The sequence below is a fragment of the Nomascus leucogenys genome, chromosome 21, assembly GCF_006542625.1.
Source record: "Nomascus leucogenys isolate Asia chromosome 21, Asia_NLE_v1, whole genome shotgun sequence".
Taxonomy (NCBI): Eukaryota; Metazoa; Chordata; class Mammalia; order Primates; family Hylobatidae; genus Nomascus; species Nomascus leucogenys.
Window position 1 is genome coordinate 11,970,714 of NC_044401.1, and position 25,637 is coordinate 11,996,350.

General features: G+C 44.6%; 1 protein-coding gene across 1 annotated transcript; it reads left to right on the forward strand.

Moving 5' to 3' along the window:
* Positions 1-1,153: 1,153 nt before the first annotated feature.
* On the forward strand, positions 1,154-24,848 carry DPPA2 (developmental pluripotency associated 2). The gene is made up of 9 exons (XM_003261785.1): positions 1,154-1,381; positions 3,094-3,139; positions 5,278-5,425; positions 8,980-9,140; positions 9,228-9,281; positions 10,015-10,276; positions 13,173-13,368; positions 17,734-17,798; positions 24,632-24,848. The coding sequence occupies exons 2-8, from the start codon at positions 3,107-3,109 to the stop codon at positions 17,774-17,776; spliced, it is 897 nt and encodes a 298-aa protein (XP_003261833.1). The 5' UTR covers positions 1,154-1,381; positions 3,094-3,106; the 3' UTR covers positions 17,777-17,798; positions 24,632-24,848.
* The last annotated feature ends 789 nt before the right edge of the window (positions 24,849-25,637 follow it).

Here is a 25,637-nt window from a genome sequence, read left to right on the forward strand (position 1 = left end):
AAGTGTTCCTGCCACCTCGGCCTCCTGAGACATGCTGAGATTACAGGTGTGAGCCACGGCACCGGCCTTTTCCCTGAATTTATGAACGAAATCATAGGCGATCTGGTACTTGTTTCAAAATAACCCATGGAGGAGGAATGGACGGCAATTTAGATGAAACCAGACTGGGTGTAAGTAAATTATTATGGCAAAAAGTAGACATACTTTGGTACATGTTTGAACTTTCCCATAATAAAACATTCTCAAAAAGCTGGGGAAAAAACCCCAGGAAAACAAATAAGATGAATTTTTTTTTTTTTTTTTTTTTTTTTTTTTTTTGTGACAGAGTCTCTCTCTGTCGCCCAGGCTGGAGTGCAGTGGCATGATCTCGATCTTGGCTCACTGCAACCTCCACCTCCTGGATTCAAGCGATTCTCGTGCCTCAGACTCCCGAGTAGCTAGGATTATTTCCGTTTGTATTGACTACTTCCACAACTGCTAAGCTCTTCCTCAGAATGTATAACCTTCTCTTAAGTTTCCCTAAGCTATTCCAATATAGATTCTTCCCATATATTTTTATAGCTTTTCTTACTCTTTTTTTTTTTTTTTTGAGAGGGAGTTTCGCTCTTGTTGCCCAGGCTGGAGTGCAATGGCACAATCTCGGCTCACCCCAACCACCGCCTCCCGGGTTCCAGCGATTCTTCTGCCTCAGTCTCCCTAGTAGCTGGGGTTACAGGCATGTGCCACCATGCACGGCAAATTTTTGTATTTTTAGTAGAGACGGGGTTTCGCCATGTTAGCCAGACTGGTCTTGAACTTCTGACCTCAGGTGATCCGGCGCCTCGGCCTCCCAAAGTGCTGGGATTAGAGAAGTGAGCCACCGCGCCCGGCCTAAAATGATTATATTGTAAAAGATGCAGTGAAGAAAACATGGTAATGAAATGGCCTTCCCACTTGAAATCCTGTCCCTACCTAAGGTATTAGGATCAACTCAGGCCATTCGGTCAGTTTTCCTCTAAATTGCCCATTAAAAGCACCAGGGGCCACACCCAACCGGGTAGGCGGAGTGCTTTTCTGGCTGCATCTTAGAGGGCTGCATTCAGCTTCTATCCTGAAAGGGAGGAGCCGGAATTCCAATCATTATCTGCCGCGGACTGCCTGTCTCCAAAGCCCTTTGTTTATGTTCTGATCTAGCTAAGGCTTCTAGACTTCAGGAGCTTAAGAATCATCTGGAGGGCTGGGCGTGGTGGTGCAGGCCTGTAGTCCCACCCACTCCCAAGGCAGCGGAGGGAGGATCAACTTGCGTCTGGGAACTCAGCCAGGAATTCAAGACCAGCCTGGGCAATACAGTGAGGCCCCCTACCCACATCCTCTCCGTCCCCGCAATCCCCTTCCGTCCCAGGTCTCATCTCTACAAAAAATTTAAATATTAGCGGGGCGTGGTGTTGCGGGCCTGTAATCCCAACTACTGGAGTGTGGGGGGAGGGGCGGGGGTAGGACGGCATGGGCTGTGGTGGGAAGATCGCTTGAGTCCAGGAGGTCGAGGCTGCAGTGAGCTATGATCACACCACCGCACTCCAGCCTGTCTAAAAAAATAAAAAGAGAAAAAAATTACCTGGAGGGCTTGTGGAAGCACAGATTCCTCAGCCCCTCAGCCCCACCCTCCAGGATCTGATTCAGGATGTCTTGGGTGGTGGGGTGGGGCCTCATAATTTATTTTTCGGATCAGTTCCTCAATAAACTGAAGCTGAGCCTTTTCAGACTACACTTTTTTTCTTTTGTAAAATTACTTAACTTTTTTTTTTTTTCATAGAGACGAGGTCTCACTATGTTGCCCAGGCTGGTCTCGAACTTCTGGACTCAAGTAATCCTCCTTCCTCGGCCTCCCAAAGGCCTCCCAAAGGATTATAGGCATGAGCCACCGTGCCAGGTCCAGACAATATTTTGAATGTATTAAATATACTACTAACTTAAACGGACCATGGTCACCCTGGGTCCTGAGATTAATGGACCAAATCATTCTCCCAGGGACAGAGAAAGCCCATTGTAAAGGTACTTGGTTGTCCAGTGCTGCCATATTATTTGTGAATGAAATTTCCTTTAGTTGCTCTGGCTTCTTAGAGTGACCTATGAGAACACCTGCTTCATATTTTGCCACATTCTGTGTCCAACATTAGGCTCCAGCAATTCCTAAAGTGCATCCGTTCCTTCTGCCTTCATTACTCCACCACTTGCCTTAGTATTTTGGCTCTTGTTGCTATTCTGAACAGCCAAATCCTTCTCCTCTAACCAGCTCAATATTATGGCAGGCTTAATATTAGTATTTAGAACTAGATCGAAGAGAGATTATGTTATCCAACCCCCACAGTTTAAATCTGGGGTCTTTCAGTGAGTAACATACCCACATGCATAAATCAGGTATAAAATACCTGCCTAAAATGCTCTGAATCTTTTCCATTCCCTTCATAATAAGTAATTTATTACCAATATCGTCTTATAACTGTTCTAAAACATTCTGTTCATTCCATTGGAACTTGTCAACAAGTGTTTGTCATTTTCAGTTTTCTTTCAAGTTTCACCTATTTTTTTTCTTCTTTCTTTACTTCTTTCACTTGAGACAGAGTCTCGCGAAGCTGGAGTGCAGTGACGCGATCTCAGATCGCTGTAGCCTGCGCCTTCTGGGCTCAAGCAGTCCTCCCACCACCCCCTCCCAAGTAGGTGGGATTACAGGCGCTCGCCACAACGCCCGCCTAATTTTTGTGTTTTTTCGTAGAGATGGGGGGTCTCGCCATGTTTCCCAGGCTTATCTCGAACTCCTGGACTCAAGCGATCCACCCCCCTGGGCCTCCCAAAGTGCTGGGATTACAGGCATGAGCCATCGCGCCCGGCCTAATTTTTTAAAAAACATTATCACTGAATGGACAAGACAGGGTATAAAATTGATAAAATTATCCCATTACCAGAAAATGAGGGAGGGGAAAAAGAGGAGGAAAGGAAAACAGAGCTCATCTGGGTAACAGGAAGTAGAAGGAGACATTTGCTTATAAAAGGAGAAAGCAGGTTAAGAGAAGTAAACTACCATATCCTTAACATTGCTGTCCTTGCCTTCCCCAGGGTGTTGCTGAAAATGTCAGACGCAAATTTGGATAGCAGCAAGAAGGTAAGTTTCGTTCTAATAGAATTACTTTTCTCACAGTCGCTTTTCAGAGTCTTTCTAGGTCCCCCTTATGTTTTTCTCTTTTACCACAAATCTTCATTCCTAGATGTAAGAAATCTCCATCTTGAAACCTCCTCCTCTTTGCAAATAGATGGTTAGTTTTCTTTCATGTGATTGTGCTTTTATGTGCATTCGGATGAGAGTAAAGAGAAGTAAAATTTTCTCCTCCTAGTCCAAAGGAAAATATTTATTTGGTAGGAAAGATGAGAAGTGCTATAGCTGGACAAGATAAAAATGGTAAAAATAAATAAATAAATAAAAATGGCATGGAGGATAATAATATTAGAGAAAAGATAATTAAAAATAAAAAATAAAAATTCTTTTAACAGCAAAGGTAAAAAGAAAGTGAAGGCGGTAATGTGGGTAAAGTCATAAAGTAAAGTGACCAACTGGTTACTTTCTTTCGGAGTAGGAAATATCTACTCCCAGCGGCCTTGGCACCAAATGAGTTTCAAGATTAGGCTTGGGTAGTCCTGGCTTTATGAGAAACTAGAGAAGGTGTCATAGTGTATTTACAGGTGTCACTGTACCCGTCCTCTGGCTAAAGGACTGAATTGGCCAATATTAGCTATATGATTATGGGGAAGTCACATAGCTGCTTTGAGCCCCTACTTTTCTCTATAATAGAGTAATATTCCCTAAATAATGTCAGTGTTATTTTGAAGTAAACTAAGAGTAATGGGAAGCCATTGAAGAGGTTAAATAGGAGACAGGAGTGTGGCATCAGCACTAGAAGAGAATATTGGAATAGAACTGGAATGGAGTTTATTCCACCCTTGGATTTGAGAAGAAAAGATAACTTCAGAACCCTACTCAAGCCTGTGTTACTCTATGGCATTGCTCATTTAGTTTCCTCATTTGTAAAGCAGGAAAATTAATAAATTACTACAAGTATACTATGAGAATTAAATTTGAGAAATACAGAACACCAAGCATAGTGCCTGTGTACTGTAGAGAACCAGTAAATGTTAGTTTCTTTCTATCTACCTGCTTTCCTACTTTATCTTTTATTCATCAGATCGTAAAACCAACATTGAATGCCTACTCTGTGTAGACTGCTGTGTTTCTGTGAAAGCAGCAGAGAGTAAAACAGATACACTCTCCTCAGGTCTTGGGGCTGAAACGAGCCCAGTGTGGCTGGAGCTCAGAAAGCTCAGAGGTCATGAGCTGGAGAGGCAGGCAAGGACCAGACTGATGGAGAATTTGTAAGCTACACAGCTCCGTGAGCTAATTTGAGTTTTGTCATTAACCAGAATAACAATGACAAGCCATTGAAGAATTTTCGACAAGCATGGAACAATCGGTGCAGAAATAGCAGAGTTAGAGTGGATTTGGGGATAACAGGAAGTTATTGCTTGTGCTGTGAAATTTGATAAGGGAATTGGGAATCTTGGGAATCAGGTGATAGAAGATGGAAAGGCAGGAACACATTCCATACAGATTTAGGAGACTTAATGAAAGTATTTTGTGTTTTGGCTGATGAGGAGGAAGGCCCTGAGGGAAATAATTCTCTAAACCCAAGCCCTACCCTTCTATTTTCTCTTTCATTAACACCTACATGTAAATTGGCTTTTGCCCGTTTTTTTTTTTTCCATGTTTCCTTTATTTAATAAAGGGTCTGCTAATCAACATCACATTCAAGGAATCCCAGTAATTCTTTTCTCCATCCACCTACTGTCTTCTCAGTTCCTTATTCATGACTTTTGCCTTGAAAGCAAGCAGTTTATTTTTTTATTTTTTTTTTTTTTTTTGAGACGGAGTCTCGCTCTGTTGCCCAGGTTGGAGTGCAGTGGCGCCATCTTGGCTCACTGCAAGCTCCGCCTCCCGGGTTCACGCCATTCTCCTGCCTCAGCCTCCGGAGTAGCTGGGACTACAGGCGCCCGCCACCGCGCCCGGCTAATTTTTTGTATTCTTAGTAGAGACGGGGTTTCACCGTGGTCTCGATCTCCTGACCTTGTGATCCACCCGCCTCGGCCTCCCAAAGTGCTGGGATTACAGGCATGAGCCACCGCGCCCGGCGAAAGCAAGCAGTTTAGTTGTACCACATCAAATGAAAATCAGTGACTGGCTTCTCTTTCCAGAATTTCTTTGAGGGGGAAGTAGATGATGAGGAAAGTGTGATTTTGACACTGGTGCCAGTTAAAGATGACGCAAATATGGAACAAGTGGAACCAAGCGTTTCTTCAACTTCTGATGTCAAACTGGAGAAGCCTAAGAAATACAATCAAGGTATGAGGACAGGGATTGCTCAGTTAGTTACTCCTACAACTCTGGGAAGCCCAGGAAGAAGGAAGATTTGTCTTTCCTATCCTCTGACTGTACAACACCCAGCTTAAATCTCACCTTGTTGATCTGTGTTAAGAAATTTTGCAAACTCTCATACTTCTCACTTGCTAAGCCCAATGTATTGCCATACTTTTATTTATTTATTTATTTTTTGGAGATGGAGTCTCACTGTGTCACCCAGGTTGGAGTGCAGTGGCGCAGTCTTGGCTCACTGCAACCTCTGCCTTCCGAGCTCAAGCGATTCTCCTGCCTCAGCCTTCCAAGTCGCTGGGATTACAGGCATGGGCCACCAAGCCTGGCTAATTTTTGTATTTTTAGTAGAGACGGGCTTTCACCATGTTGTTCAGGCTGGTCTCAAACTCCTGACCTCAAGTGATCTGCCCGCCTCAGCCTCCCAAAGTGCCGGGATTACAGGCATTAGCCACCACGCCTGGCCTGTAGTGCCTTACTTTTAAGACACAAAATAAGCATGGGGAGCGCTTTGGACAGAGAGTGCTCTTCTGGACCACCTCCACATGAGTTCAAATTCCCAACACATAAAGCTCAATCTCCTCTTCTATAAAAACGACATGAATACATATTTGCCTCCTACAAAGATTAAATAATTTTGAAAAACATCTGGTATTTTGCTTAGCAAGTAATTACTAATAGCAGCTCTTAAAATCATGACCCTATGTATCTGTGCTCAGTGTCTCAGTGCTTCCTATAAAAGCATCTAATAAGTGTTTTCTTTCTTTCTTTTTTTTAAATTTTTCTGGAGATGGAGTTTTGTTCTTGTTGCAAAGGCTGGAGTGCAATGATGCAGTCTCGGCTCACTGCAACCTCCACCTCCTGGATTCAAGCGATTCTCCTGCCTCAGCCTCCCTAGTACCTGTAATTACAGGCACCCACCACCACGCCCAGCTAATTTTTATATTTTTAGTAGAGATGGAGTTTTGCCACGTTGGCCAGGCTGGCCTCAAACTCCTGACCTCAGGTGATCCACCCGCCTTGGCCTCCCAAAGTGCTGCGATTACAGGCGTGAGCCACTGCGACTGGCCCAAATCAGTATTTTCAGAAGGATTTTATCTTCTAGGCCGATAATGAGGATTTCAAGATGAAGTAAATAATGATGGGTTAGAGTAAGCAGAGTGAGGTGAAATGGGGAGCTGTAGAGAAAAATGATTCAGGCTGACAGAATAATGTGGATCATTGTTGATTGGGGATAGACAATGTGGTGGTTTCTTTGATTTCTATAGGAAGAGCTGATATTTTGTGATCCAAAATCTAGACATTTTGGAGGATAAATCCATAATGTTCTGTTCAGTTGGTTGTTGAGGGCAACATAAAATAACAGGCTGCTATATGTAGCATAAAAGAAACGTGGAATTTAGAATCCAAACATAGGTTTGAGGCCGGGCATGATGGCTTACACCTATAATCCCAGTGCTTTGGGAGGCCGAGGAGGGCTGATCACTTGAGGCCAGGAGTTCAAGACCAACCTGGCCAACATGGAAAAACCCTGTCTCTACAAAAAATACAAACATTATCCAGGCATGGTGGCACATGCCTGTAGTCCCGGCTACTCAGGAGGCTGAGGCATGATAATCACTTGAACCTGGAAGGTGGAGGTTGCAGTGAGCCGAGATCGCACCACGACACTCCAGCATAGGTGACAGAGCGAGACCCTGTCTCAAAACAAAACCAAGCCAGGTGCAGTGGCTCATGCCTGTAATCCCAGCACTTTGGGAGGCCAAGGAGGGCAGATCACAAGGTCAGGTGTTCGAGACCAACCTGGCCAACATAGTGAAACACTGTCTTTACTAAAAATACAAATATTAGCTGGGCATGGTGGCGCGTGCCTGTAGTCCCACCTACTCAGGAGGCTGAGGCAGGAGAGTTGCTTGTACCTGGGAGGCGGAGGTTGCAGTGAGCTGAGATTGTGCCACTGCACTCCAGCCTGGGCAACAGAGCGAGACTCCGTCTCAAAAAAAAAAAAAAAAAAACCCACATAGGTTTGAGTCCCAGGTCTGCTATTATAATGGGCAAATCTTTAAATACCTGAATCTGTTACCTCTTTTTTTTTTTTTTTTTTGAGACAGAGTCTCACTGTGTTGCCCAGGCTGGAGTGCAGTGGCGCGATCTCAGCTCGCTGCTGCCTCCATCTCCTGGGTTCAAGCAATTCTGCCTCAGCCTCCTGAGTAGCTGGAGCTGGGATTGCAGGTGTGCACCACCATGCCCAGGTAATTTTTCTTTTTCTTTTTTTTTTTTTTTGAGACGGAGTCTTGCTGTCTCCCAGGCTGGAGTGCAGTGGCGCGATCTTGGCTCACTGCAGGCTCCGCCCCCCAGGGTTCACGCCATTCTCCTGCCTCAGCCTCCTGAGTAGCTGGGACTACAGGCGCCTGCCACCTCACCTGGCTAATTTTTTGTATTTTTAGTAGAGACGGGGTTTCACCATGTTTGTTAGGCTGATCTTGATCTCCTGACCTCGTGATCCGCCCGCCTCGGCCTCCCAAAGTGCTGGGATTACAGGCGTGAGCCACCACGCCCACTCGCCCAGATAATTTTTCTTTTTTTTTTTTTCTTTTTTTTTTTTTGAGACGGAGTTTCACTCTTGTTGCCCAGGCTGGAGTGCAATGGCGCGATCTTGGCTCACCGCAACCTCCGCCTCCCAGGTTCAAGCGATTCTCCTGCCTCAGCCTCCCTAGTAGCTGGGATTACAGGCATGTGCCACCACGCCTGACTAATTTTGTATTTTTTTTTTTTTTTTTTTAGTAGAGATGGGGTTTCTCCATATTGGTCAGGCTGGTCTCGAACTCCCGACCTCAGGTGATCCACCCGCCTCGGCCTCCCAAAGTGCTGGGATTACAGGCATGAGCCACCGTGCCTGGCCATATGCCCGGGTAATTTTTCTATTTTTAGTAGAGACGGGGTTTTACCATGTTGGCCGGGCTGGTCTCGATCTCCTGACCTCAAGTGATTTGGGCAAATTTGCTTCGGCCTCCCAAAGTTCTGGGATTACAGGTGTGAGCCACCACACCTGGCCTTGTTACCTCATTTTTAATATGAGAAATAAAAATTGATATGTGTATATGCAAATTGGGTTGTGAGAAATGTGAAAAGATCTTTGTAAAATTTTTTTTTTTTTTTTTTGAGACGAGACGGAGTCTTGTTCTGTTGCCCAGGCTGGAGTGCAGTTGGCATGATCTCGGCTCACTGCAAACTCCACCTCCCGGGTTCATGCCATTCTCCTGCCTCAGCCTCCCGAGTAGCTGGGACTACAGGCGCCCACCAGCACGCCTGGCTAAGTTTTTTATATTATTTTAGTAGAGACGGGGTTTCACTGTGTTAGCCAGGATGGTCTCAATCTCCTGACCTCGTGATCTGCCCGCCTCGGCCTCCCAAAGTGCTGGGATTACAGGCATGAGCCACCATGCCCAGCCCTAGATCTTTGTAAAATTTTAAAAGAATCTTGCCAACTTTAAATTATTACTACTTTGGTTCCATTCTTGTCTTAGGTCATCTACTTCAAACAAATGAACAATTTACAGCTCCACAAAAAGCTAGATGCAAAATACCAGCCCTTCCCTTGCCGACCATTTTGCCTCCCATTAATAAGGTGTGTCGGGACACTTTGCGGGACTGGTGTCAACAACTCGGTTTGAGTACTAATGGCAAGGTTAGTACACTTGGGTGAATATCTGCTGCTGGGAATAATTATGGGAGTCTTTGTCAACTTTTAACTTAATCTCTCTCATTTCCTAAGAAAATCGAAGTTTATCTGAGGCTCCATAGGCATGCTTACCCTGAACAACGGCAAGTAAGTAATGAGTGTGTTGATGGTGTGAAGGTGGGTTCTGATCATGATTCGTCCGGTCCCTACCGTCGCACCATTTCTATATGTTGTACCTCTAAGGCAGGGTTTCTTTGCTGTGGTATTATTGACATTTCAGAACAAACAATTTTTTGTTTGTTTTGGGGCCTGCCCTGTACATTGTAGAATGTTTTGCAGCATCCCCAGCCTCTACCAACTGGACGCCAGTAGCAACCTTTCCTCCCCCCGCACAGTTTCAACAACCCAAAATTTCTCCCAGTGGAGAATTTGCAGTTTATGGGAACTAATATTCCGAAACCCTTCCCACATTGATATACATGTTCAGGTCAGTACAAAGAATAATATAAAATTGGCTGGGCGTGGTGGCTCATGCCTGTAATCCCAGCACTTTGGGAGGCCGAGGCGGGTGGATTACCTGAGGTCGGGAGTTTGAGACCAGCCTGACCAACATGGAGAAACCCCGTCTCTACTAAAAATACAAAATTAGCCGGACGTGGTAGCACATGCCTATAATCCCAGCTACTAGGGAGGCTGAGGCAGGAGAATAGCTTGAACCTGGGAGGCGGAGGTTGCGGTGAGCCGAGTTCGTGCCATTGCACTCCAGCCTGGGCAACAAAAGCGAAACAACGTCTCAAAAAAAAAAGAATAATAAAATTGACCCAAACGTCCTTACAGCCCTAGTGGTTTACTGAACACTCATCATGAATTTCATTTGCAGGATATGCCTGAAATGTCACAAGAGACCAGATTACAGCGATGTTCGAGGAAACGCAAGGCAGTGACCAAGAGAGCAAGGCTTCAGAAAAGTTATGAGATGAATGAGAGAGCAGAAGAGACTAATACAGTTGAAGTGATAACTTCAGCACCGGGAGCCATGTTGGCATCATGGGCAAGAATTGCTGCAAGAGCTGTTCAGCCTAAGGCTTTGAATTCATGTTCCATTCCTGTTTCTGTTGAGGCCTTTTTGATGCAAGCCTCTGGTAAGATCAACCTTAAAAGTGTGAGTCCCACTCCAGAGGACAAGGTTAACTTTTATTAGTCCAAGACTGAAACGTGGTCAAAGGGAAGGCATTTGCTAAAATATCTGAAGATTAGAAATTGGATTCACATAGGACATCTCTCTTCCATCCATCATATTGATGGATAGTCATGTTTTGTCTGGATGGGTCTCTAAGTGAGGTGACTGAGTAGTGGCCCTTTTCCATCACTAAGCAGAATTCCAAGGTGGGAAGAAAGCATAACCTGATCATCTTAGACCACAGTCTGAGGTCTTCCCCTTTTCTTTCTCTCTTCCTTAAGGCATTTATGACATAGTGAATAAGAGGAATGTGTTGGTTGAAATTCTTGCTTTACCATTTCCTGGATATGTGACATTGACAAGTTACTTACTTTAAGCCTTAGTATCCTGTTCTTTTTTTTTTTTTAGATGGAGTTTTGCTCTTGTTGCCCAGGCTGGAGTGCAGTGGTGTGATCTTGGCTCACTGCAACCTCTGCCTCCCAGGTTCAAGCAATTCTCCTGCCTCAGCCTCCCGAGTAGCTGGGATTACAGGCACCTGCCACCACGCCCAGCTAATTTTTTGTATTTTTAGTAGAGACGGGGTTTCACTATGTTGGCCAGGCTGGTCTCAAACTCCTGACCTCAGGCAATCCACCTGCCTCGGCCTCCCAAAGTGCTGGGATTACAGGCGTGAGCCACCACTCCTGGCCAAGTATCCTGTTCTATAAGATGAAGATTTACATATTTCATAGAATAGTAGTGGCTGAGCTTGATGGCTCACGCCTGTATGCCCAGCACTTTGGGAGGCCGAGGTTGGAGGATTGCTAGAGCTCATGAGTTAGAGACCAGCCTGGGTAACATGGTGAAATCCCCTGTCAACAAAAAATATGAAAAAAAGCCGGGCATGGTGGTGTGTGCCTGTAGTCCCAGCTACTCAGGAGGCTGGGGTGGGAGAGTGGCTTTAGCCCAGAAAGTAGAGGTTGCAGTGAGCTGAGATTGTGCCATGGCACTCCGGCCTGACAGACAGATCCAGACTCTGTCTTTAAAAAAAAAAACTTGGCCCGGCACAGTGGCTCACGCTTTTTTAATCCCAGCACTTTGAGAGGCCGAGGCACGTGAATCACCTGAGGTCACAGGTTCAAGCGATTCTCTTTCCTCAGCTTCCTGAGTAGCTGGGATTATAGTCATGTGCCACCACACCTGGCTAATTTTGTGTTTTGTTTGTTTGTTTGTTTTTAAGTAGAAACAAGGTTTCTCCATGTTGGTCAGGCTGGTCTTGAACTCCCAACCTCAGGTGATCTGCCTGCCTTGGCCTCCTAAAATGCTGGGATTACAGGCGTGAGCCACCGCACCTGGCACCCTCTAAGAAATGTTGAGGATAACTTAACTCCACTTTTCTCCAACTCCTGCTCTTCTTTTCTTGCTATTGCTTTTATTTCCAGGGTCTGCTATCTCAAGTCACCTTCCTTTTTGGCTTGAATCCTTTTCTTCCTCCCCCATTTTCCCATTTCCAGAAGTATTCTAGATCCTATTTTACTCCAGCTAACTAGTATGTTAGGGCACATTATTCATCATACAAGGAAGCCAGCCAGAAGGAAGACCTGAAGCTGAAATTGGCATATCCTCTGCTCTTCAAGCTACATTCCTTTATGTGGGGACAGGGGCAACTTTTAATATTCGTGCAAAGGCGTTGTCCAGCCATAAGGCTGTGTGCCTGGGGGCACTGCCTTCCCAAAGATGACACCTCTTTCTAATTTTTATTAATATGTTGTATGAGTTACTGTTATCTCACAGTGACTTATCATTTTATATTTCTCTTCATTCTGCAATTGTTAAGCATCTGCTGTGATCCAGAGGTATGTCTAGCTGCTGGGTATATACTGTGCTAAACACACACATGTTCTCTTGTTTTAGAGTCTAATCAGGGAGCTATCACACTACATACACTGCTTATTTACAGATATGTAAGTTCACTGTGACTGCTCCTTTCCCTCAATTTCAGACGTTCCATAAGCGTACCACTTATTTTCTTGCAAATATCACGTCTCCCTAATTAAATTGTTCCTTACACTTTTAAATAGACACTTGTCTGTTTCCTGTAGCTGAGGCAGTACAATGTAGTGGTTAGGTAAATGGGCTATAAGTCAGTCAGAATACCAGGATCCATGATTTGGCTCTGAGTAACTTACGATATTTAACACCATAAGCTTCAGTTATCTCACCTGTGAGTAAGAAATAAGAAAAGCAAATAGAAGGTAAATGTTAATAGTGTACTTAAGAGTAAATGTATTAATACACGTAAATCACCTAGCAAAATACTGGACACAAAGCAAGCATTTCAGAATGGCAACCATTATTTTTTATTTTATTTTATTTTATATTATTTTATTTTATTATTATTTTTTGAGACAGAGTTTTGCTCTTGTCACCCAGGCTGGAGTGCAGGGGCATGATCTTGGCTCACCACAACCCCTGCCTTCCAGGTTCAAGCAATTCTCCTGCCTCAGCCTCCCGAGTAGCTGGGATTACAGGCATGCGCCACCACGCCCAGCTAATTTTGCATTTTTAGTAGAGATGAGGTTTCTCCATGTTGGTCAGGCTGGTCTCAAACTCCCCATCTTAGGTGATCCTCCCACCTCAACCTCCCAAAGTGCTGCAATTACAGGCGTGAGCCACCGCGCTTAGCCGGCAGCAATTATTATTCTTTGGGTTATGTAACTTGTGAAATTAGATCATAGTGTTATGTGGTCTACATTTTCATGCATCTCATTCAATTGATTTGTGAGCAGAATATAAGAGCAAATTCAAGAGTGACTTGCTGAGAGGTTGTGTTGGGGTGCTGTCTTGATTTTTGCTGTATATTTGTTTTTCCTTTCCAGGCGTCAGGTGGTGTGTGGTCCATGGCAGACTTCTCTCGGCAGACACAAAGGGTTGGGTACGCCTGCAGTTTCATGCAGGTCAGGCCTGGGTGCCTACCACTCACAGGAGGATGATTTCTCTCTTCTTGTTACCTGCCTGCATTTTCCCATCCCCAGGCATAGAGGATAATATGTTATGCCCCGACTGTGCTAAGAGGTAACTCTTATGTATCTCGTTAAGCATGGCACACAGAAAAGTAGGTGTATAGATGGATTTCTAAATAATTTAACAGTAGAAAGCAGAGGACAAACATGCTGTCTTCTTAATTTGCCACATAGATCAGGCAAAAATAGGATGCAAAAAGAACTCACTAGTGGATTACAACTCAATAAATGTGGCTAGTTCTTTTTTTTTTTTTGAGATGGAGTTTTGCTCTTCTCACCCAGGCTGCAGGGCAGTGGCATGATCTCAGCTCACTGCAACCTCTGCCTCCTGGGTTCAAGCGATTCTCCTGCTTCAGCCTCCCGAATAGCTGGGATTACAGGCGTGCACCACCACGCCCAGCTAATTTTTGTATTTTTAGTAGAGACGGTTTCAGCATGTTGGTCAGGCTGGTTTCAAACTCCTGACCTCATGATCCGCCTGCCTTGGCCTCCCAAAGTGCTGGGATAACAGGTGTGAGCCACCGTGCCCGGCTAGTTTTTGTATTTTTTGTAGAGACAGGGTTTCAGTATGTTGGCCAGGCTGGTCTCGAGCTCCTGACCTCAGGTGATCCACCCACCTTGGCCTCCCAAAGTACTGGTATTACATGTATGAGCCACCGCGCCCTGCCTAAATGTGGCTAGTTCTTAGCAGCCTTAACAAAGCATCTGACAAGTCAGGACCTGATTTCTGTCTCAATTTTAGACTTGTTCTAAAGGGAAAAAACACACATTTGAGTTTTCACTACATGTCAGATACTCACCTCGGAATGCAAAAACAAAGTCCATCTAGCCTACTCAACTAAAAATGAGTAAGAAGGCCGGGCACGGTGGCTCATGCCTGTAATCCTAGCAGTTTGGGAGGCCGAGGCGGGCGGATCACCTGAGGTCGGGAGTTCGAGACCAGCCTGACCAACATGGAGAAACCCCGTCTCTACTAAAAATTCAAAATTAGCCGGGCTTGGTGGCGCATGCCTGTAATCCCAGCTACTAGGGAGACTGAGGCAGAAGAATCGCTTGAACCCGGGAGGTGGAGGTTGCGGTGAGCCGAGATTGTGCCATTGCACCCCAGCCTGGGCAACAAGAGCGAAACTCCATCTCAAAAAAAAAAAAAAAAGAGTAAGAGAAGCTATGAAAATATATGGGAAGAATCTATATTGGAATAGCTTAGGGAAACTTAAGAGAAGATTACATGTTCTGAGGAAGAGCTTAGCAGTTGTGGAAGTAGTCAATACAAACAGGGAAATAAAGAATATGACGGCCAGCTGCAGTGGCTCATGCCTGTATTCCCAGCACTTGGGGAGGCTGAGGTGGGCAGATCATCTGAGGTTAGGACTTCAAGACCAGCCTGGCCAACATGGTGAAACCCTTTCTCTACTAAAAATAAATAAAAGAATATAATATACTTAGAAACTGCCAATTAGTCAATGTAATTGAAGCTTATATTGACAAATGAGTGTGGGGAGTGGAGGAGCAGATCATGAAAGATTTTATGTCTACATTATCCTGTAGGTCCTTATCTCTCAGTAACTTTTGGGGCACGGACTTGTTTGAGAATCTAATGATAACTACGTGCTCTCCAGGAAAATATACATGCATATAAACACTGCTTTAGACTATAGAATTCCCGATGCCCATCCATGAGTAAAAATTTCAGCTTTTGGTGATAAAATTGGGTGGAAGTGAGATGAGAGAGGTGTGGAGATAAATTAAGGGCTTTTTTTTTTTTTTTTGTAAGTGGGCTAAATTGGCTCACACCTGTAATCCCGCACTTTGGGAGGCCGAGGAGGGCAGATCACGAGGTCAGGAGTTTGAGACCAGCCTGACCAATATGATGAAACCCCGTCTCTACTAAAAACAAAAATTAGCTGGGCGTAGTGGCATGTGCCTGTAATCCCAGCTACTCAGGAGGCTGAGCCAGGAGAATCGCTTGAATACGGGAGGCGGAGGTTGCAGTGAGCGGAGATCGCACCACTGCTCTCCAGCTTGGGCAACAGGAGCGAAACTCCATCTCAAAAAAAAAAAAAAAGAAAAAGAAAAAAAAGAAAGTGGGCTAAATCTTGTAACAGAATAGATGGGAGTATAAATAAGAGATTAGTAATTCAGGAAAGAGATAATTCATTACACTGACAAAGGATTTAAGGAGGAATGAGACAAATGTAAGATGTAGGAGTAAAGAGAACGAGATGCTGTCTTAGAAGTGGAGGAAACAGGCCGGGCGCGGTGGCTCACGCTTGTAATCCCAGCACTTTGGGAGGCTGAGGCGGGCGGATCATGAGGTCAGGAGATTGAGACCACGGTGAAACCCCGTCTCTACTAAGAATACAAAAAAAATTAGCTGGGCATGGTGGCGGGCACCTGTAGTCCCAGCTACTTGGAGAGGCTGAGGCAGGAGAATGGCGTGAACCTGGGAGGCGGAGCTTGCAGTGAGCCGAGATCGCGCCACTGCACTCCAGCCTGGGCGACAGAGCGAGATTCCGTTTCAAAAAAAAAAAAAAAAAAAGAAGTGGAGGAAACATAGAAGTCCAATTCAGTGGAGAAGAATCTGTGGTATTTGGGACAAGTTCTAGAGTTCTGAGAGAAGTATGAGTTAGAGCTAAACGACTTTGGGAGTCATCAGCACATACATTGTGGATAAGAGTGTGTAGGAAGGAACTGAGGGAGGAACCCTAAAGATAATCAGCGTATCAGTGGAAGGTGGACAGTGAAGACAGAACACAGTTAGAGGTTAGCAGATGAGTGAGTAAAGGGAGCAACGGACAGAGTCTTAGAAGGAAGAAATGGTTGGCAGTGAGATGGCCGTGTAAGGTAATGATGAATGTGGTGCTCTTGGGACTGGCTGTTTAGGACACTGCTGATGGCCTTTTTGAGAGTAGATTGAGAGGATCAGTAGAAGCCAAAATATGATTGCAGTAACTTAGAGTAGAACATGTGCAGAACTAGAAGCAGGACATATTGATCACCTTCATTAGCTGAGCCTGGCAGGAAGACAGAGCAGTTAGTTGAGGCAGTAACCTCAAGGGAGGTTCCTTTCTTTTCGTCTCTCTCTGTCTCTTTCTTTCACTCTTTTCCCTCCCTCATTAACTCTCGTCATTCTTTCCTTCTTCCCTTTTTTCTTCTTTCTTTCTCTCTTTTCCTTTTTAATTTTTTTTTTTTTTTTTGAGATGGAGTCTGGCTCTGTCACCCAGGCTGGAGTGCAGTGGCATGATCTCCACTCACTGCAACCTCTGCCTCCCGGGTTCAAGCGATTCTCTTGCCTCAGCCTCCGGAGTAGCTGGGATTACAGGCATGCGCCACCACGCCCAGCTAATTTTTGTATTTTTAGTGGAGACAGTTTCACCATGTTGACCAGGCTGGTCTGGAACGCCTGACCTCAAGTGATCCACTCGCCTCAGCCTCCCAAAGTGCTAGGATTACAGGCGTGAGCCACCACACCCAGCTTTAAATTTTTTTTTATGAAAAAACCATAAGCATTTATGAATGGGGAGGAGCTGCATGAAGAGAGGGGAATGGAGAGTATAAAGATGAAGGAAGCCGGGCATGGTGGCTCACGCCTGCAATCCCAGCACTTTGGGAGGCCAAGGTAGGCAGATCACTTGAGCTTAGGAGTTCGAAACTGGCCTGAGAAACATAGTGAAACCCTGTCTCTATAAAAAAAAAAATTAGCCAGGTGTGGTGGCATGCACCTGTGGTCCCAGCTACTGGGAAGGCCGAGGTGGGAGGATCGCCTCAGCCCTGGAAGTCAAGGCTGCAGTGAACTGTGATAATGCCACTGCATTCCAGCCTGGGCAGCAGAATGAGAACCTGTCTACAAAAAAAAAAAAAAAAAGGAAGTGAGATCCACTGTAGTATGTGGAATGTGAGCCCTGAGAATAAGTGAACAACCCTTTTCCTTTATTTACTACATAAAGTCTTTTTGTGCACCATTCCTAGGTTTTAGGGCAAATGACTCAGGAACTCCAGAAATGCATTTTTTTTTTTTTTTTTTTTTTTGAGACTGAGTCTCGGTCTGTCACCCAGGCTGAAGTTCAGTGGCTTGATCTCTCGGCTTACTGCAACCCCTGCCTCCCAGGCTCAAACAATTATCTGGTCTCAGCCTCCTGAGTAGCTGGGACTACAGGCCTGTGCCACCATGCCCGGCTAATTTTTGTAATTTTAGCAGAAATGGGGTTTCACCATATTGGTCAGGCTGGCCTCAAACTCCTGACCTCAGGTGATCTGCCCTCCTCAGCCTCCCACAGTGCTAGGATTACAGGCGTGAGCCACCACACCCGGCCCAGGAGTACATGCTTTATTTTATTGGTCATTTTAAAGGGATTGGTATGGGATGGTTTATCTTGCTATAGCAATTTTTCACAGTTCTTTTCTACTTGCCTTACAGGAATAAGAAGATGATGAAAAAATTAATGACAGTAGAGAAGTAGCAGCAACCTGTTTGAATACAGTGTAAGAGACCAGAATATGCCACCTCAAAATAAGTATTGTTTTGATTTGAAGGCAATTGAAGAGTCACATACAAGAGAAACTCTGTGCCTTCCCACTATTCACTAAAAAACAGGACATAAATGTATCAAAGTCTCTTGTCCGCTATCTACCAGGAAGTATAAATGGTGGCGTGCCTGTAGATGACTTGCATCCCAATCATTGCTGTGCTGTGTCCTGACCATCCTTGGTATCTCCTGATGCCTTGAGTACTGACTTACTAAATAGCTAGTTGTACAGAATACAATTTGGTTTTGTTTTAATTAATGGACTCTTTTTTGAAAATGAAAACTTGAGTGAAAAGTATAGGGTTCCCATGTATTCCCATGTACACGGTGCTTCACATCCCCTCCAGTTTCCTCTGTTACTAACTTGCATTAGTGTGCTACATTTTTTACAATTGATGAGGCAGGGCTGGGCATGGTGGTGGTCACCTGTAGTCACAGCTACTGGGGAGGCTAAGTCAGGAGGATCACTTGCACCCAGGAGGAGTCCAAGGTTGTAGCTCTGTGATCACACCTGTGAATTGCCACTGCACTCCAGCCTGGGCAACACAGTCTCTAAAAAAAAAAAAAAAACTAATGAGTCAATATTGATACACTATTCTTTTTTCTTTTTCTTTTTTTTTTTTTTTGAGATGGGGTCTCATTCTTGTCACCCAGGCTGGAGTACAATGATGAGATCTCGGCTCACTGCAACCCCTGCCTCCCAGGTTCAAGCAATTCTCCTGCCTCAGCCTCCCAAGTAGCTGGGATTACAGGTGCACACCACCATGCCCAGCTAATTTTTTTGGATTTTTAGTAGAGACGGGGTTTTACCATATTGGCCAGGCTTGTCTCGAACTCCTAATCTTGGGATCCACTCGCCTCGGCTTCCCAAAGTGCTGGGATTACAGGTGTGAGCCACCGCACCTGGCCCCCAGCCAATTTTTTTTTTTTTGTTCTGTATGTTTAGTAGAGTCGGGGTTTCACCATTTTGGCCAGGCTGGTCTTGAACTCCTGACCTCAGGTGATCCACCTGCCTTGGCCTCCCAGTGCTGGGATTACAGGCGTGTGCCACTGTGCCTGACCTCTTTTTCTTTTTTTAAAATTTGTTTATTTTTGAGACAGAGTCTGGCTCTGTCACCCAGGCTGGAATGCAGTGGCACGATCTCAGCTCACTGCAACCTCCGCCTTCCATGTTCAAGCCATCCTCTTACCTAAGCCTCCCAAGTAGCTGGGACTACAGACACATACCATTATGCCCAGCTAATTTTTTTAAATTTTTGGTAGAGGCTAGGTTTCACCATGTTGCTCAGGCGAACAGCCTGGTTCAAGACCATTGAACTCCTGAGCTCAAGCAATCCACCCGCCTCAGCCTTCCAAAATGCAGGGATTACAGGCATGAGCCACTGTGCCTGGCTATTTTTTAATTATTATTATTATTATTATCATTTTTAGATCTAGTTATACTTTATCACCAGGCTGGAGTGCAGTGACGCCGATCTCAGCTCACTGGAACCTCCGCCTCCCAGGTTCAAGCGATTCTCCTGCCTCAGCCTTCGAGTAGCTGGGATTACAGGCACCCACCACTATGCCCAGCTAATTTTTTGTATTTTTTAAGTAGAGATAGGGTTTCACCATGTTGGCCAGGCTGGTCTTGAGCTCCTGACATTGTGATTCGCCCGCCTTGGCCTCCCAAAGGGCTGGGATTACAGGCGTGAGCCACCGTGCCTGGCTATTTTATTTTTTTTTATAGAGATGGGGTCTCACCATGTTTCCCAGGCTAGTCAAACTTCTGGGCTCCAGCAGTCCTCCCACCTCAGGCTCCCCGAGTTCTGGGATTACAGGTGCGAGCCTCTACATCCAGTGGATACCTTATTATTAACTAAACTCTATAGTTTTATATTAGGTTTTATTATTCGTGTTGTACATTCTATGGTTTTGACAAATGTAAAATGACATTTATCCAACATAGTGTCATACAGAATAGTTTCACCACCTTAGAAATCCCTTGTGTTGCACCAGTTCATCCCTCCCTGCAAGCCCATACACTGGAAACCATAGATCTTTTATTGTTGCCCTAGCATTGCCTTTTTTTTTGGCTCAGTCACCCAGGCTGGAGTGCAATGGTGCAATCAGCCCATTGCAGCCTTGAACTCCTAGGCTCGAGGGATCCTCCTTGCCCAGCCTTCTGAGACACTGGGACTACAGGTGTGTGCCACCGTAGCCAGCTACTTTTATTTTTTAATTTTTAGTAGAGACGGGTCTCACTGTGTTGGCGAGACTGGTCTCAAACTTCTGGCCTCAAGCCATCCTTCTGCCTTAGCCTCCCAAAGTGCTGGGATTATAGGCATGAGCCAGTGCGCCTGACCCATCATAGCTTTGCCATTTCCAGAATGTTGTGTATACTTGGAATTATACAGTGTGTAGCCTTTTCCTATTGCCTTTCACTTAGCAATATGTAGTGAAGATTCCTCCATGTGTTGTTATGGCCTGATAGCTCATTTCTGCCAAACTGTCTTTAAAAGCGGCTGTAGCATTTTGCATTCCTACCAGCAATGAATGAGAGTTCTTGTTGCACCATATCCTTGTTAGTATTTCGTATTGTTTGGATTTTAGCCATTCTAATAGGTGTGCCATAGTATTCCTTTTTTTTTTTTTTTTTTTTTTTTTTGAGACAGAGTCTCCCAGAGAGTGCAGTCATCCAGGCTGGAGTGCAGTGGCGTGATCTCAGTTCACTGCAACCTTTGCCTCCTGGGTTCAAGCGATTTTCCTGCCTCTGCCTCCCAAGTAGCTGGGACCACAGGCACACGCTACCATGCCTGGCTAATTTTTGTATTTTCAGTAGAGACGGGGTCTCGCCATGTTGGCCAGGCTGATCTAAAACTCCTGACCTCAGGTGATCTGCCCACCTTGGCCTCTGAAAGTGCTGGGATTACAGGCATGAGCCACTGTGCCCAGCCAGTATCATATTTTTTTTTTAATTTGGAATTCCTTAATGATATGAAGTAGAGCATCTTTTTATATATTATTTGTCATCTGTATATCTTCTTTGGTGTAGTGTCTTTTCAGGTCTTTTGCACAATTTTTATTTTTTAACTTATTATTTATTTTTTGTTGAGAGAAGGTCTTGCTCTTTCACCCAGGCTGGAGCACAGTGGTGTGATCATGGCTCTCTGCAGCCTCAACCTTCTGGGCTCAAGCGAGATCCTCCCACCTCAGTCTCCTACTGGGACTACAGGTGCACATTACCATGCCTGGCTAATTTTTCTATTTTTTTTGTAGAGACGGGGTTTTGCCATGTTGTCCAGGCTGGGGCTTGAACTTCTGGCTCAAGTGATCCATCAGCCTCAGCCTCTCAAAGTGCTAGGATTTTGCCTGGCCTTTTTGCACATTTTTTAATTGGGTTGTTTTATTATTGAGTTTTAAGAGGCCTTTGTATATTTTGAATAACAGTTCTCTATCAGATATATCTTTTGCAGATAATTTTCTCATTTCTTTCCTTTTTTTTTTTTATTTTTTATTTTTGAGACAGAGTTTTTGCTCTTGTTTTCCCGGCTGGAGTGCAATGGCGCGATCTTGGCTCTCCGCAACCTCCGCCTCCCGGGTTCAAACAATTCTCCTGTCTCAGCCTCCCAAGTAGCTGGGATTACAGGCATGTGCCACCACACCCAGCTAATTTTTGTATTTTTAGTAGAGACAGTGTTTCTCCATGTTGGTCAGGCTGGTCTCAAACTCCTGACATCAGGTGATCCATCTGCCTCAGCCTCCCAAAGTTTTGGGATTACAGGCGTGAGCCACCATGCCCAGCTTTGTTTCCTTCTTTTTAAATGTCACTTTACTCTCTTCTTGTTTGTAAGGCTTACGAAGAGAAGTCCAGTGTAATTCTTACCTTTGTTCCTTTACACTTAAGGTGTTGTTTTCTCTTACTTCGAGATTTTCTATTTGTCTTTGTTTTCCTGCAGTTTGAGTATGATATGCCTAGGTGTTGAATTTTTGGTGTTTATCCTACTTCCTATCTCTGAGCTTCCTGGATCTCTGGTTTTGTATGTCATTAATTTTGGGATATTTTCAGTCATTGCTTCACAACTTTCTATTCCTTTCTCTCTTCTGGTATTCTCATTATGTGTTGAAACCTTTTTGTAATTGCCTCACAATTCTTGGATATTCAGTTCTGTTAAAAAATTTTTTTCTTTTTTTATTTTATTTTCTTTTTTTTGAGACAGGGTCTCGCTGTCGCCCAGGCTGGAGTGCAGTGGCACGATCTCGGCTCACTGCAGGCTCCGCCCCCCAGGGTTCACACCATTCTCCTGCCTCAGCCTCCCGAGTAGCTGGGACTACAGGCACCCGCCACCTCGCCTGGCTAATTTTTTGTATTTTTAGTAGAGATGGGGTTTCACTGTGTTAACCAGGATGGTCTCGATCTCCTGACCTCGTGATCTGCCTGCCTCGGCCTCCCAAAGTGCTGGGATTACAGGCGTGAGCCACTGCACCCGGCTTTAAAAAATTTTTTCATTTTGCTTTTCAGTTTTGGAGGTTTCTATTGACATTTCTTTAAGCCCTCTGATTCTTTTGTTGGCAGTCCAGCTATAGATGAGTCCACGAAGGCAGTTTTCATTTCTGTTAGTATTTTCTTCTAATTTCTATCATTTTATTTTGATTCTTGGAATTTCCATCTTCCCACTTGCATTACTCATCTGTTTTGTATCTTGTTCACTTTTCCTGTTAGAGCCCTTAGCGTATTAATCAACACTGTTTTAAATTCCTGGTCTGGTAATTCCAACATCTCTGCCATATCTTAGTCTGGATCTGATGCTTCCTTTGTCTACAAATAATGCTTTTTGTCTCTTTCTGTATATATATGCTATTTGTCTCTCTATATATCTATATATAAATATAGATATTATATCTGTGTATATAGATATATACATATAAGTATATATTTATAAATCAGACTTGTATGAAAGAAAACCAGGGGCCTGGCATGGTGGCTTGCACCTGTAATCCCGGCACTTTGAGAGGCTAAGGTGGGTGGATCATTTGAGGTCAGGAGTTTGAGACCATCCTGGCCAACATGGTGAGACCCCACCTCTACTAAAAATACAAACATTAGCTGGGCGTGGTGGCAGGCACCTGTATTTTTAGTAGAGACGATTGTACTTTTAGTAGAGATGAGGTTTCTCCATGTTGGCCAGGCTGGTCTTGAACTCCTGACCTCAGGCGATCTGCCTGCCTCAGCCTCCCAAAGTGCTGGGATTACAAGTGTGAGCCACCAAACCCAGCCAATAATTTGTTCTTATTCCAAAAAGAAAATTATACAAATACCAAATGGAAACAATCTTAATTTTGTTACTTAAAATATTAATATGAACAATTATTTAATTATTGTAACAGGTCAAATAATGGAGTTCTCAATTTGAATTGAATTTGGCAATAGCTTTCAAAACCTGACATTTGTATCAAAACTAATAAACAGTTTTGTTTTGTTTTGTTTTTTTTTTTTTGAGACGGAGTCTCGCTCTGTCGCCCAGGCTGGAGTGCAGTGGCGCAATCTCGGCTCACTGCAAGCTCCGCCTCTCGGGTTCACGCCATTCTCCTGCCTCAGCCTCTCTGAGTAGCTGGGACTACAGGCGCCTGCCACCACACCCGGCTAATTTTTTTTGTATTTTTAGTAGAGACGGGGTTTCACCGTGGTCTCGATCTCCTGACCTCGTGATCCGCCCGCCTCGGCCTCCCAAAGTGCTGGGATTACAAGCGTGAGCCACTGCGTCCGGCCAACAGTTTTTTGTTTGTTTGTTTTGAGATGGAGTTTCGCTCTTGTTGTCCAGGCTGGAGTATAATGGTGCAATCTTGGCTCACAGCAACCTCCACCTCCTGGCTTCAAGCGATTCTCGGGCCTCAGCCTCCTAAGTAGCTGGGATTACAGGCACTCGCCACCATGCCTGACTAATTTTGTGTTTTTAATAGAGACAGGGTTTCACCGTATTGGCCAGGCTGCTGTTGAACTCCTGACCTCGTGATCCACCCACCTCGGCTTCCCAAAATGCTGAGATTACAGGCATGAGCCACTGGGCCCAGCCAATAAACAGTTTTTCTACAGAACCTTCTCAATGAAGGCTAATTTAGTAATTTATCCTCTTAGTTCTCAGCTCTGTGCAGAAAGGGAAGAAGGGCAGTTAAGGAAGATGTTTTGGTCTAAGTAGCACTTAAGCTCACCCTTTACACTTAACTGCTTACATTTAGAACTCTGCGAGCTTGAGAATATGTGTGCTTGTGACCTGCAGTATATTCTGTGGAATTAAAACAAGGCTATCCTGAACTCAGCCTATTGATGGCTAATGGCACAGTTGTCCAGTAGGCAGACTGTTTTAGAATGAGCCCAAACTTACACGGAGAATAGAACAGAAAAATTTCCAAATTATACATCACGTGGAAGCCATCCCAGTTGAGTGCTTAGTCAGGCTCTCAAAATGCTACAGCATCTGCCTTCTGAAAGTATCATTAATCAGTGGTCTTCTAGTATAAACATGTCTTGCCTAAAGACTGGCCTGAAGACCAACACAGGATTGGAAAACATGGTGTCATTAGTCTTTGAAATAACTAAGAAAGGGTCCAATTCAGTAACCGAAAGGAAAGCAATTCTGACTATACACTATTGTTTAGTATTTCCATCTGCCATTCTTTCTCTACTAAAAGTTATGTTTGTTCCATTTCTTTTCCTATTGTAGTGCACTAAACACCCTAACTCTCTTGACCCCGAACTCTGCGTATAGCTCAAAGCAGCTCTTAAATATACCATTTCAAATTGGCTTCTAGGTACTAAAGGAGGGATGTACTTTCAGACCATGTAACCTATTATGAAGGAATGGAAGAGGAGACAATTTGAATGAATCTCCATGATCTACAAAACAAAATCATAGTGACTAGGACTCCACAGTGAAGATGGTTGACTAGTGACACAGCCCCATCTAAAGAATCCCTTTCTGTATGTCTGAAAACCCATTAAAATAAAGTCACTGCAATTAGCCTTGTATTCATTCAGTGTGTGTTAAAGATCTATCAAGAAATCTGTGATGTTACAAACTGACTGTGGTTGGGGACACAGACAAATGGGAAGCACTGCAGACAGGACAGATAAGGGAGAGGTGCCTGACTTGAGCAAGGAAGGGACAAGAGTAAAAGGGTCTGTGTAGACATAACCCTAGAGACCAGGGTGAGAAGAAAAATGGTCTACATCTGTTAGTGGTTTCTATGTGCCAGGGGCTGGGTTAGAAGTTGGTGAAAAAAGCCGGGCACGGTGGCTCACGCTTGTAATCCCAGCACTTTGGGAGGCCGAGGCGGGCGAATCACGAGGTCAGGAGATCGAGACCACTGTGAAACCCCATCTCTACTAAAAAATACAAAAAATTAGCCGGGCGTGGTGGCGGGGGCCTGTAGTCCCAGCTACTGGGAGAGGCTGAGGCAGGAGAATGGCGTGAACCCAGGAGGCAGAGCTTGCAGTGAGCCGAGATTGCGCCACTGCACTCCAGCCTGGGTGACAGAGCGAGACTCCATCTCATAAAAAAAAAAAAAAAAAAAAGTTGGTGAAAAAAAAAATAGACATGGCCCCCACCCTTATATAATGTAAAGGATCGTAAAGAAGACTGATACTGGTGGATGTACCTACGGAGATCCAACATTTACAAAGAAGAGACAAGGAGCCAACAAGAAGCAGTACTAGAGGGGTGCTTCTATCATTGTGTGGTAAGGGAAAGGCTTTCTAAATAAAGTCACATCTGAACTTGAAAAAGGAGCCATTCAGAAAACAGATTCGGTGAGACTA